The 14,099-nt window shown below is 45.3% G+C and overlaps 2 protein-coding genes across 2 annotated transcripts in view; one reads left to right on the forward strand and one right to left on the reverse strand.

Annotated features, from left to right (window-relative positions):
* Window positions 1-14,099, reverse strand: part of LOC126298486 (serine/arginine repetitive matrix protein 1-like) — a 331,361-nt gene that overhangs the window by 114,798 nt on the left and 202,464 nt on the right. The gene's annotated exons all lie outside the window — the stretch shown is intronic.
* LOC126298488 (serine/arginine-rich splicing factor 1-like) overlaps window positions 1-14,099 on the forward strand; it is a 100,331-nt gene that overhangs the window by 19,399 nt on the left and 66,833 nt on the right. Inside the window, exons 2-3 of the mRNA XM_049989824.1 lie at window positions 1,084-1,138; window positions 6,201-6,311. Of these exons, the coding sequence (XP_049845781.1) occupies window positions 1,084-1,138; window positions 6,201-6,311 (166 nt within the window). The remainder of the gene's footprint in view (window positions 1-1,083; window positions 1,139-6,200; window positions 6,312-14,099) is intronic.

A 14,099-nucleotide genomic window follows, 5' to 3' on the forward strand; every position in this document is an offset into this window, starting at 1 on the left:
TGGCGTCCGGTGTGGGGAACCATCAGGTATGACTTGAGGTCACGGGTGGTAGTGACTGGGAACTCTGATGGCACAAAAGGCGTCACGAACACTCTGTATCCTTATGGGTTACCTCTCACGGGATATCACCACGGTACCATTTTCTAACAGGACAATGCCCGTCAACGCTAGGAGCGTGTCTCTATGAATTGTATGTGTGATGTAGAGTTAGACCTACTCCCGTGACCAACAAGATTTCCAGATCTGTCGCAAGCATGGGACCAGGGCAATCTTGCCACAGGAAAGGATGCAACGGCTCTGTGATACCTTTTCCAGTTGAATCAGTGCATCCATCCAGTGCAGAGGGGGCGCATCGTCATACTGGTAAATGAGCTCATACTGCCAAGTTCTTTATAAATTGCCTGGCTATTGTAAGCACTGAAGTACCATCACATACCCTCTCAACCCGTCAAGTTTCATTTCGTTTCCTCCTTCCTTTCACATTTTTGTCAGGCAGATATCGCCAACGAATCTGGAATAAGGTAGTTTGGCATGAATCCTTCTCATGAGGCCGATGAGAAAGAAGAAGGAAGAAGAACGAAGAACGTGGCATTAACAATCGGTAGTCTCTATAAATGAGTGAAAGCCAGGATGGGCCATATACCTAACGAAGCTACCGGCAGGGACGAACAGTGTATGTTACAAAGCGGCGCCCGTTTCAAGAAAATGTCCTGTGAGCCAGGGTAGTTGGATCTGTTTCAAGACAATCAATGTACGTAGTTTGTTAATATCTGTCTCTCTAAATACTTTTCGTAGTGGTCTACTGTAGATGCATATCTTACCAGTTCTCTAAGTGAGTCTCAGTGAGAGAGCGAGAGTGGGAGCGAAGCGAGAGACAGACGAAGGAGTTTGTATGCCGTTACAAATAAATAAAAACCTGCAATAACCGACAATCACAACTTCCTATTTTAAACCTAGAAGTAAGTAAGAATGCAGAATTAACCACAATCAGTGCGCTCCTAAAATTTCATCCAAGGTAAATGTACGATGTACGAAAAAATTTTTTTCTGAAACTTTTCTGAAAGATGTTGCTCTATGTTCCAGGCGACCTGCGAAGACACTTCGACCAGTTCTTCCCTGGTTGCAGAAACAAAGTCAGGTAACATAAATTAGAAATACTGGTCAAATAAATCACCATTGTTGCCAACATGAAAATCGCAGCGTCTAGGCTTTACCAAATAGCAACGAATTTATGCGCTATATATCGGTACAATTGGTACAATTATGAACACACTATCTGATCAAACAAATCCAGACACCTATTATTGGACGTTAATATGGGGTGCGTTCGTCGTTCGCCTTCATAGCGGCATGAACTATGCTGCGCACACTTTCAATGGGGATCTAAATATCTGTACAGGAATGGCAGCCCATTATTCCTCAAGAGCCGAAGCCAGAAAAGGTAGTGATGTTTGACGCTGGGGTGTGAAGCGAAATTCACATTACACCTCACCCCAAAGGTGTTTCATTGGGTTCAGGTCGGGACTCTGAACGGGCTAGTCTATTTCCGGAGTGTTGTTGTCCACAAACGAATGCCTCACAGATGCTGCTTTATTACAGGTTGCATTGTCATAATGATACAAACAAACCGTGCCTTCGAACTGTTCCTCTGCTGTATGCAGTACGCAATGATATAAAATGTGTTCATATCCCTCCGGACTCATAGCTTTCATAAGCGCAGTAACGGAACCACGCCTTAACCATTTAAAACACACCCCTAATCTAACACCACCTCCTCCCTACATCACTGTTGACACTATACATGATGGCAGGTAACGTCCTCCATGAATTAGGCAAACCCAAACTCTTCCATCTAACAGCCAGAGGGTGTAGCATGGTTCATCACTCCAAATAGCTCGTTCCCAGTCATCCACTATGCAGTGGCGTCACCCTTTACACCGCCTCAAGCTTCGCTTAGCATTGCGAGGAGGTGCTCGACCATTGTACCGCCTTCCTAGTATCCTCCTACACACTGTCACTGGACTGTTGGTAACACTTTTGATCTCACGAGTCATTCCTTTCGCTGATTTTGTGCAATTTTTCCTACTACCCTCGGCAATGATCGACAGCACCCGTTCCCCCAACAGTCGACCTGGGCAGCTTAAGAAGGTTCGAAATGTCCCTGATGGACTTGTTACTCAGGTGACATTCAATGACTAGTACACGTTCGAGGTCAGTGAGCTCTCCTGACCGTCCCTTTCTACTGTTACTGCTTCTTTTCTGACAACGCAATATTCCCTGCTTTTATATTTTTGTACTGGCGAGTCCACCTCTAGTGACATGTAGCGACCAGTTACGCACTATATACACTCCTGGAAATTGAAATAAGAACACCGTGAATTCATTGTCCCAGGAAGGGGAAACTTTATTGACACATTCCTGGGGTCAGATACATCACATGATCACACTGACAGAACCACAGGCACATAGACACAGGCAACAGAGCATGCACAAAGTCGGCACTAGTACAGTGTATATCCACCTTTCGCAGCAATGCAGGCTGCTATTCTCCCATGGAGACGATCGTAGAGATGCTGGATGTAGTCCTGTGGAACGGCTTGCCATGCCATTTCCACCTGGCGCCTCAGTTGGACCAGCGTTCGTGCTGGACGTGCAGACCGCGTGAGACGACGCTTCATCCAGTCCCAAACATGCTCAATGGGGGACAGATCCGGAGATCTTGCTGGCCAGGGTAGTTGACTTACACCTTCTAGAGCACGTTGGGTGGCACGGGATACATGCGGACGTGCATTGTCCTGTTGAAACAGCAAGTTCCCTTGCCGGTCTAGGAATGGTAGAACGATGGGTTCGATGACAGTTTGGATGTACCGTGCACTATTCAATGTCCCCTCGACCATCACCAGAGGTGTACGGCCAGTGTAGGAGATCGCTCCCCACACCATGATGCCGGGTGTTGGCCCTGTGTGCCTCGGTCGTATGCAGTCCTGATTGTGGCGCTCACCTGCATGGCGCCAAACACGCATACGACCATCATTGGCACCAAGGCAGTAGCGACTCTCATCGCTGAAGACGACACGTCTCCATTCGTCCCTCCATTCACGCCTGTCGCGACACCACTGGAGGCGGGCTGCACGATGTTGGGGCGTGAGCGGAAGACAGCCTAACGGTGTGCGGGACCGTAGCCCAGCTTCATGGAGACGGTTGCGAATGGTCCTCGCCGATACCCCAGGAGCAACAGTGTCCCTAATTTGCTGGGAAGTGGCGGTGCGGTCCCCCACGGCACTGCGTAGGATCCTACGGTCTTGGCGTGCATCCGTGCGTCGCTGCGGTCCGGTCCCAGGTCGACGGGCACGTGCACCTTCCGCCGACCACTGGCGACAACATCGATGTACTGTGGAGACCTCACGCCCCACGTGTTGAGCAATTCGGCGGTACGTCCACCCGGCCTCCCGCATGCCCAATATACGACCTCGCTCAAAGTCCGTCAACTGCACATACGGTTCACGTCCACGCTGTCGCGGCATGCTACCAGTGTTAAAGACTACGATGGAGCTCCGTATGCCACGGCAAACTGGCTGACACTGACGGCGGCGGTGCACAAATGCTGCGCAGCTAGCGCCATTCGACGGCCAACACCGCGGTTCCTGGTGTGTCCGCTGTGCCGTGCGTGTGATCATTGCTTGTACAGCCCTCTCGCAGTGTCTGGAGCAAGTATGGTGGATCTGACACACCGGTGTCAATGTGTTCTTTTTTCCATTTCCAGGAGTGTAGAAGTCCTCAGATAGTGCATGTCGCTAATGTCGCTATGCGAGACGTATGACGTCTTGAAGAATGACGGTTGTAATCAATCGTGGAGAAGTAAGATACGCGTTCAAGGGAAAGAAGAGTGACATATCAATAAATCGCCTTGTTAATTATACGAGCATTTTCAAGTTTGTGTGTGTGTTTTATACTTACAATTCAGATGCAGAATCACACATGCTGGTCTAATGGATGTAGGCTAAAAACTTGAGCGCTGAATTAATTTTATTCCCTTTCCGGCTGGTCCTCTACAAACAGTAAGACAAATGTAGAGTTTGATGCGCTAAATAGACATTTCAAAGAGTTATAAGCTGAAAACGAAGTTACTGTCATATAATCCATCCATTTAATAAAAATAAATGTATGTATATACGTACAAGGGCGTGCTGAAAAATAATTCCTCTGTATCTTTTATGTGAGAGCTCTTAAAGCGTTTTAAATAAAACATACGTTATTAACACTATACACATCTGTTCTTCACGTATACGTATTTACAGTCCGCTAGAGGGCTCCCAATTGTAGCGCGTAACATGGTGGTGTGAAACGTAGCCCACGTTGGTGCTAGAGACACAGCGTGCTGTAATCGAGTTTCGAATATGAAGAGGCCGTCCACAAATGGAGTATCCTAATCTTCAGCATGAAAATCCTATTCGAGATCAGACACGAACACTGCCACAGCTGCTACAGCTCGACATCTTGTGTTCTGTGTCATCGAGTATCCTCCATACAGTTCTGACTTGGCCCCATTCGATTTTCATCTATTTCTAAAAATTGAAGAGCACCTTCAAGAACTTCACTTTGACGGTGATGAAACAGTGCAAGCAGAGGTAAGATTGTGGCTCTGTCAGCGAAGTCATCATTCTAAAGTGACGGTATCTACAAACTGGTCTCTCGCTGGGAGAAATATGTTCATTGTCAGGATGACTGTATTGAGAAATAAATACGTAGATATGAAGAATCAACATGGTGAATGTTAATAAAGTTTGTTTTATTTAAAAACTCTAAGAGCTTTCGCATGAAAAATTCGTTGGCATTACTTTTCAGCACGTCCTCGTATGTAAAGTATATATGATTGTATGTATGTTCCACATCTCCTCCTAAACCACTCGACCGATTTAAACCAACCTTGGTGCACACATCACTTACTGTTGGGAAAGAACCTCTGTGGCGTAAGAACCGCTGAGGGAATAAAAATCACCTACCTATCAAAGCGGTTGCGGTGGGGTGAAAAATCAGTCCAGATATGTCCGACAGAACAGACATATATAGTAATATATATACTCCTTGACGGTAACAATAACTTGAGTGCGTATGCAAACTACGTCAGAATTCTGGTGGGAATGACGATAATGGATGGTGGATGGTACATGTGTAGTGTGCGACAAGTTGAGAATTTGGGCTGGAAGGAAATCGTGTCGGGATAGCCGAAGCGGTTAAGGCGACTGCTCACGTAAAATGTGAGGTGACGTCGAAGGTGTCCGAAGAGATCGTTGCTTTATAATGTATTAATATTTGAGCTTAGTGTATGGCACTGCTTTCCTGGAGGAAAAAGGACATATGAAGGAACTTAATGTGTTACATACGGGACAGCGATCGGTCAGATATTTACCACGGAAATTCACAAGATAACAGATGTTTTCAGAAGTTGTTATTTTTATTTACATGACCAGTTTCGGCATCTCTTCTCAAGTCTTCGATGTACACATCCCACAAAAAATTCACTAAATCCATGTATTGAGGCTCCAGTTATGCAGGCATTAATGTGCCTGATTCTCTGGGCTTGGTGTGAATAGTGGCCTGAAGATGGCATTAATGAGATGACGAAACTGGTCGTGTAGGTAAAATACCAGTTTCTGACAACATACGACTGTTTGGTTAATTTCCTTGGTAAATTAATGTGTTATTGTGAATTTCGCACCTGATCATCGGATGCACTCTGAAATTTGTATTAGGCATTTTTTCTGACAACGAAGCTTCTTTAACCTGAGGACTGCAAAGACACAATAAGCCACAGGTCACACAATGCTAAGTGGCGGAACACGAACACCATAACCGACATATCTTCTTTGCGAACCCACAGTAAGCATAGGAAAATGTCGTACTTCATGTTAGTGATCAATGTGGCAGGTCTACGATAGAACAAAAAAAATTGTTGCTTGTTTGCGGTTGTTTCGCTGTTCTCGTTTAATGTTTTGTGTATTTGATGTTTGATCAAATACCTTGTTTTAATTGAACTATGCTTTTCATCAGTATTTGCATAATTTCTTTCTCTGAAAGATTCTAAAGTAAGCAAAATCTGTTTCTCTTGTTTTAGACTCCTTGACAATTCAGTTGTCAGACGCTTACTTAGCCTCTGTCAGCAGTTGGGTGATACTAACTAAGCACCAATCTTTACACAGGAAACGGAGTGCCGGAAACGACACAAGATGCTGAGTTTTATGGAGAGCTTCTGACCGACGAAAAATTTCAACGAAGGGCACGAGAAAATGATGAAGATGGGCAGCCCTGCGGTAAGTTAAGGGAACTAATGCAGTGTGTTGCTTGTTACAATTAAGTGAAAAATTGGAAGCCTCTTACTCACTAACACCGGTTGAGAGCAAAATGGAATTGCATGAAGTTTCTTGGTAAGGCCTTAACGGAAGTGGTTTGGCATTGTCTTGTTCGGAATGTGGGTAAAATGTCAAGTTTGTATCGCTTGGGTGACTGTGATGACTCCTTGTGAAGTGTACAGATCTATTTGTGTTGTTATGAGTGAGGATGGAGTGGAGGGTAGGAAGAGGCTGAAACCTGATGTTAGCTTGGGATATTAGACTACGGTAGCTCTAAGCAGACCGTTCACTCCATTAGATACTGCGTAGAAGTTTGTGCTGAAGTGGGAAACACCTTAAACCGTTTAATAGTGTCATTGTTTGTACAACATTTGATACTTTCCTTTGATGTTTTTCCTTGAGTTATCTATGAATTATTCGGGCTATTTACATTGCTGGCCAACATTGCTATTAGCGTCGAAAATTTTTTCTGCCATCATGATTCGAAGGGGCTATCATCGGAACAAGAGTTAGCACATACGTATTGACAAGTGACCTGAGCAATGGAAGCAGGTAATCGTTCACGACTATCTCCACCAATTTCCCCGCAGTCGTTGTGTACCTCTAGAACGAAACTGCTCTGTATCATAAATGCCACACACAATGTACATCATCTCTCTCTCTCTCACTCTCTCTCTCTCTCTCTCTCTCTCTCTCTCTCTCTCTCTCCCTCCCTCTCTTGGTGAAATGGGACTAAGTGACACAGATATAAGACACTATTTTATCAACATAGTCATCAGATCTTTGAAAGCAACTGTAGCAAAGTTCTATCAATAGTTCAATATCTCGCCTATAGAAATCCTCCCCTTGGTCAAGAAGCCATTCAAGAACAGTTGTGTGAACGTCCTCAGCGTTGGGAAGTCTCTTTCCTCTCCAAATGTTCTTTCAGCTTTCTGTAAAGGTGGAAAGTGAATGGTTTCAGATCTGGACTTCTCGCTCAGCATCACCCAAGCCTGTGCAGCCTTTACATTTCATTACGGCTGGATGAGACAGTGTACTTGATCCATATTCGCCAGAATTTCAAGGGTAATCTGTGCGCAATTTAAATATTTTTCCTCATAAGAATCGTTTTGTCCCGCGTACTTCAACTTTGAGGTACGTTAAATTCCGCGTTACTGTTCGCCGCAATGTCCCTCCTCCTATATGTAGAGGGCTGTTAAGTACACACTTGTATAGTGTGTATGACTATCATGAGATCTTTTGTTGGGAGGTATTATATTTATATTGTTATGAGTGTGAAAAGAAAAGAAGGAAAAAGTTGAAACGCATAGTAAAGGGCGAGCCTCCGATTGTAGTGTTTGCATTCAGCAAACGAATGAAAATTAACAGTGTTATAAGCGTTGATTCAATTAGACAGGGCATAGAAGTTTGGGATTTGAGCCATAAAATTTGCATAAGCTCTAATGACCAAGAATTTTACGCTACCATCTCTCCTCTCCTTTCACGAAAACAATAATTAACACCTCTTCCACCACCAGGAATAGCCGGTTAAATGCAACTTCTGTAGCCTGTTACAGAGGCCTCTGTTAGGGAGGAAGTTACAATAAAATATGAGCGAAGGAGGTTATCATCGTGATCCTCATTACCAATTATGTATACTTGCCTGCGGCAGTGTATAAGCCAACTGCCAACTGTTTCCTTGATCGTCCCAAACCTCTGAACGGGAAACCTATCCTCTGGAAATGATGATATTTAGCCTACCGGATAAAGTAGTAGTCACCCCCTTAAAAGTATAGAGTGGTCGAGTTGGAGCAATGTAGAGGGCGTTGAACTGCTACCTTCCCATCATGTGATCATGCTCCGCTGACGTATGTCACAGCAGTGCAGCAGTGTGTGCGTTCCGATCAGTTATACGGAGTCAGCGCAATTGCACAATCCACCGCCCATGTAGACACCTTTTAGCTACAAGTAGGCCGGAATCTTATTGACAATCTCATTATAGAAATGGGGATTAGCGATCACGATGAAATATTAGCAAGTATGATTGCGAAAATTAATAAATCAGTTAAATCAATTAAGAAGGCTAGTAGAGTTTTTCTGCTACATAGTCGAGATAAGAACTTCTTAGCATCTCACTTAGAGAGTGAACTGACGCCACTTAGTTCCAGTAAGATGGACGTAAGAGGATTATGAGCAAAGTTCAAGCAGACGGTAAATCGTAGTCTGGAGAACTATGTGCCTAGTACGAGCGTAAAGGATGGAGAAGAACCACCACCGTTTAATGACGAAATTCGGAAGACGTTGAGCAAGCAGACGATTCTACTGATGCCAACATACATTGCTCGTAAGGACCACGAAAATAAGATGCGAGAAATTAGGGCTGATACGGAGACTTACAATCAGTTTTCCCTCGCTCTATTTACGAATGGAACGGGTAAGGAAATGACTAGTAATGGTACAGGGTACCCTCTGCCACACACTGTACGGTGGTTTGCAGAGTATCTATGTAGATGTATGATGACGTTGGTTTGAGATGCACAAAAAAAATAAAAATGGCTCTGAGCACTATGGGACTTATCATCTGAGTTCAGCAGTCACCTAGAATTTACAACTACCTAAACCTAACTAACCTAAGGACGTCACACATATCCAAGCCCGAGGCAGGATTCGAGCCTGCGACCGTACCAGTCGCGCGGTTCCGGAGTGCAGCGCCTAGAACCGCGTGGCCACCGCGGTCGGCGGCACCCAAAATCGTGGTACAAGTTCTAAATCCTTCCAATTACAATATGGGCTCTTCCAGAATGATGATGAGAACAACACAAACACCCAGTCCCCGAGCGGAGAAAATCTCCGATCCGGCCTGAAATCGAACCCGGGACCGCGTGATCCAGAGGTAGCAACGCTAGCCACTCGACCACGAGAAGCGGACGACGTGTATGTACACTACTGGCCATTAAAACTGCTACACCAAGAAGAAATGCAGATGATAAACGGGTATTCATTGGACAAATATATTGTACGAGAACTGACATGTGATTACATTTTCACGCAATTTGGGTGCATACATCCTGAGAAATCAGTACCCAGAACAACCACCTCTGGCCGTAATAATGGCCTTAATACGCCTGCGCATTGAGTCAAACAGAGCTTGGATGGCGTGTACAGGTACAGCTGTCTATGCAGCTTGAGCATGATACCACAGTCCATCAAGGGTAGTGACTGGCGTAGTGTGACGAGCCAGTTGCTCGGCCACCATTGACCAGAAGTTTTCAATTGGTGAGAGATCTGGAGAATGTGCTGGCCAGGGCAGCAGTCGAACATTTTCTGTATCTAGAAAGGCCCGTACAGGACCTGCAACATGCGGTCGTGCTTTATCCTGCTGAAATGTTGGGTTTTGCATGGATCGAATGAAGGTTAGAGCCGCGGGTCGTAACACATCTGAAATGTAACGTCCACTGTCCAAAGCGCCGTCAATGCGAACAAGAGGTGACCGAGACGTGTAACCAATAGCACCCCATACCATCACGCCGGGTGATACGCCAGTATGGCGATGACGAATACACGCTTCCAATGTGCGTTCACCGCGGTGTCGCCAAACACGGATGCGACCAGCACGATGCTGTAAACAGAACCTGGATTCATCCGAAAAAATGACGTTTTGTTATTCGTGCACCCAGATTCGTCGTTGAGTACACCATCGCAGGCGCTCCTGACTGTCATGCAATGTCAAGGGTAGCCGCAGCCATGGTCTCCGAGCTGATGGTCCATGCTGCTGCAAGCGTCGTCGAACTGTTGGTGCAGATGGTTGTTGTCTTGCAAACGTCCCCATCTGTTGACTCAGGGATCGAGACGTGGCTGTACGATCCGTTACAGCCATGCGTATAAGATGTCTGTCATCTCGACTACTAGTGATACGAGGCCGTTGGGATCCAGCAGGCCGTTTCGTATTACCCTCCTGAACCCACCGATTCCATATTCTCCTAACAGTCATTGGATTTCGACCAACGCTAGCAGCAATGTCGCAATATGATAAACTGCAATAGCGATAGGCTACAATACGACCTTTATCAAAGTCGGAAACGTGATGGTACGCAATTTTCCTCCTTATACGAGGCATCACAACAACGCTTCACCAGGCAACGCCGGTCAACTGCTGTTTGTGTATGAGAAATCGTTTGGAAACTTTCCTCATGTCAGCAAGTAGTAGGTGTCGTCACCGGCGCCAACCTTGTGTGAATGCTGTGAAAAACTAATCATTTGTATGTCACAGCATCTTCGTCCTGCCGGTTATATTTCGCGCCTGTAGCACGCCATCTTCGTGTTGTAGCAATTTTAATGGCCACTGGCGTATGTTCGAATTCCACGTCTAACAACTATTCACAGACGGCAAGTGACAACACTAACGGCCGGTTGGAGTGTCCGAGCGGTTCTAAGCTCTACAGTCTGGAATCGCGCGACCGCTGTGGTCGCAGGTTTGAATCCTGCCTCGGGCATGGATGTGTTAGGTTAGTTAGGTTTAAGTAGTTCTAAGTTCTAGGGGACTGATGACCACAGAGGTTAAGTCCCATAGTGCTCAGAGCCATTTGAACAATTTGAACTAACAGTGGAGAGTGTACTCGTATAAAGCGTACCGGGGCTATGCCGAAAACGGTGTAATCGTTATAATGAGGAAACGGAGTGATTTTTTGACTTCCGAAAGGGCTTGATGTTGGCTTTCGGGCCAAGGGTGGAAGCATTTCCGAAACGTCTAAGTTTGTGAACTGTTTACGTGCCGCCATGATTAAAGTATGCCGTGCAAGGCAAAATGGCGTTATCCAAAAGCGGTGCCGAGGTAACTATGGTCAACCACGCACCATAGATGACAGGGATGAAAAACGGCTCCAGAGATATGTACGGGCGAATTGACGTGCAAAGTTTGAAGAACCAAGGGGCTACCAACATTGTCTCCCCTTCGACTGCTCAGCGAACGTTGCTGAGTAGTTAATGGACCTCCGCAAAAGGCGCCTGCTTGGTGCACCCATGCTGACTTTTGTTCATTGGCGACAAAGGCTGGAATTTGACACTGATACCGCAACTGGACGTCCAATGACTGGCGAAAGGTGGCCTTTTCGGATGAATCACGTTTCTTGCGTTTTCGGTGTGGAACGTCTGAGAGTAAACACCCTGCAACAACCGTAGGAAGGGTCCAGGCCGGAAGAGAGAACGTGATGGTCTGGGGAATGTTTACGTGGCATTTTATGGGTGATCTTGCCATTCTGAAATGCACGATGGATCAGCAAATGTATGCATTTATCCTTGAGTACCACGTCCGCCCCTGCATGCTGTGTGTTTTTCCTCGGCACGATGGCATCTACCAGTAGGACAATGCAACATGTCACACAGCTTTCAATGTACGTGCGAGGCTGGAAGAGCACCAGGATGAGTTTATCGTACTCCCTTGCCACCAAACTGGAACCACCTCGGTCGGGCTGTTCGTACCATGGGTCCCAAGTCGGGAAACCTAGAGCAGCTGGCCATTGCACTGGAGTCGGGATGGCTCCGCATCCCTTACAGAACATCACTGACTCTCTTTCTGCGCGTCTTGCAGCAATCCGCGTTGCAGAAGGTAGTTTTTCAGGCTTTTGACTGGTGGTCACATTAGCGTGACTGGACAGTATAGACGGAGCAAAGTGGAGACGTGACAGTAGAAGAAAGAAGCTATGATGTTTGTATGTGCCCATGACTACATCGTGCATTAAGTTGTCAGCTTCGTTGGCATATGAGCGCGAATGTTAAAAGTGCCTACAAGGAATGGTGTACTATTCGCAGCCACTTAATGCGACGCAAGAACTTTTTGCGTAAAAAAGAGTCGGGTGTTCGCAAATGGCCATTTCCTAAAACGACGCACAAAGCTGCACGTTTTCATTTGGTGAAACATCACATAAACTGGACAATAGCTGAATGGAGTCGTGTAGTGTGCTCGGAAGAGTCATAGTTTTGCGGCTTTTCATGTGATGCAAGGCGTCAAGTGCAGGCTTTATCCACTATATGTGGAGGGTGCATTTCTGGATGGAGGTGGTTCTGTCACGTCTTGGGAGTGTTTTTGTACCATGATTTGGGCGCACTCTTTCGGGCTACCAGGGTGTTCCGCGTTCCCACAGTTTTGTAGTTTTATGCATACTCATCATCAGTGAGAGGCTACTCGTGGGTATCGCATAAGTAAAGAAACTCTTTTATTCGACCAAGCGAGGTGGCGCAGTGGCTAGCACAATGGACTCTAATTCGGGAGGATGACGGTTCAGTCCCGCGTCCTGCCATCCTGGTTTAGGTTTTCCGTGATTTCCCTAAATCGCTCCCGGCAAATTTCCTTCCCCATCCTTCCCCAATCCGATGAGAGCGGTGACCTCGCTGTCTGGTCTCCTGCTCCGAACAGCCCAACTCCAACACTCTATTATTCGCCCATCTGAGGCGGTAATCAAGCCTAGAGGTGGAGTTACGCGGTATTAACGTGATGTCTCCAGGCGATGATCAGTGTGATTACATTCCTGAAATGTATCTACGGCGTCACTGATTGTAGTATCATTGTCACATGAGAACAGAACTCGAGTTTATTTTTGATAGCTGGCAAGTATTTTGTATGACGAACTTGCTAATTTGTCATATTCAGACAGAGCTAGGAAGGTCTGATCACCGAATGAAAGAAGATTGTCGATTGACACACATGGGTTATGTAGTTACTAAATCGGAAAAGAGGCTGAATTACTTTTGGTAAAAATTTTCAGCAAGCATACAGTATAATGGATACTGTTTACATACCTGTAACTGTTAAATCTGGCAAGTGAAGGAGATTTTAAAAGTAACAGTACCTAGGATCAGAGACAAATTGTGTAACATTAGATATTTTTCTAAGAATATTGCCTGCACTAAATAACTTGAAATGAATTATGTCGAGGCAATATTGAATCATTTGTGTGACTAATGAAATTTTAAAAACTGATGACGGCCATTAGTGAAACATGTTTAGAAAATGTAAACATTTTTATAAAATAATATATTAGTTACCCGCGCTGAGCGACTCGTTTTGGGTATCTACTGTCTTTATTTAAAAGCTATAATAATAATATTAAAAATAATAATAATAATTACATACTAACAGCACACATCTCGCTGTCGAATGTCTAGTAACCACAAACAACAATTGGTTCAAAATGGCTCTGAGCACTATGGGACTCAACTGCTGTGGTCATTAGTCCCCTAGAACTTAGAACTACTTAAACCTAACTAACCTAAGGACATCACACACATCCATGCCCGATGCAGGATTCGAACCTGCGACCGTAGCAGTCGCACGGTTCCGGACTGCACGCCTAGAAAAGTAAACAATTGAAAAGTAATGTCATCAGCTAGAGAAAACCTACTCCTGAATTGCGTGACGATAATATTTTATAAAGATGTTGCGTACCCGACCCGCATCGCCAAAGAATAAGGACATTGTCCATAAGTGCACATTACTTTTGCGGCAAATAAAATAATTTTTTTTATAGCAGCAATAGCCAAGTCTCTTACATTCTGTATAAACCTCCACGTATTGTGTTCTATAACACTTACTTTAAAAAAATAGAATAACAGTGAAGAACACAAAAACAATAGTTATGGTTGTTAGCTACCACGGAAAAGAGAGATACAATTCAACAGGCAGAAAACGAACTTCCGCTGAAGACGTATCGATTGCTTCGCTGGCCGTGCATAACAAGCGTCGAATTGTCCGGGCGGTGCCTTTGTGCTCTGAGG

Source organism: Schistocerca gregaria, chromosome X (assembly GCF_023897955.1).
Source record: "Schistocerca gregaria isolate iqSchGreg1 chromosome X, iqSchGreg1.2, whole genome shotgun sequence".
Classification (NCBI taxonomy): Eukaryota; Metazoa; Arthropoda; class Insecta; order Orthoptera; family Acrididae; genus Schistocerca; species Schistocerca gregaria.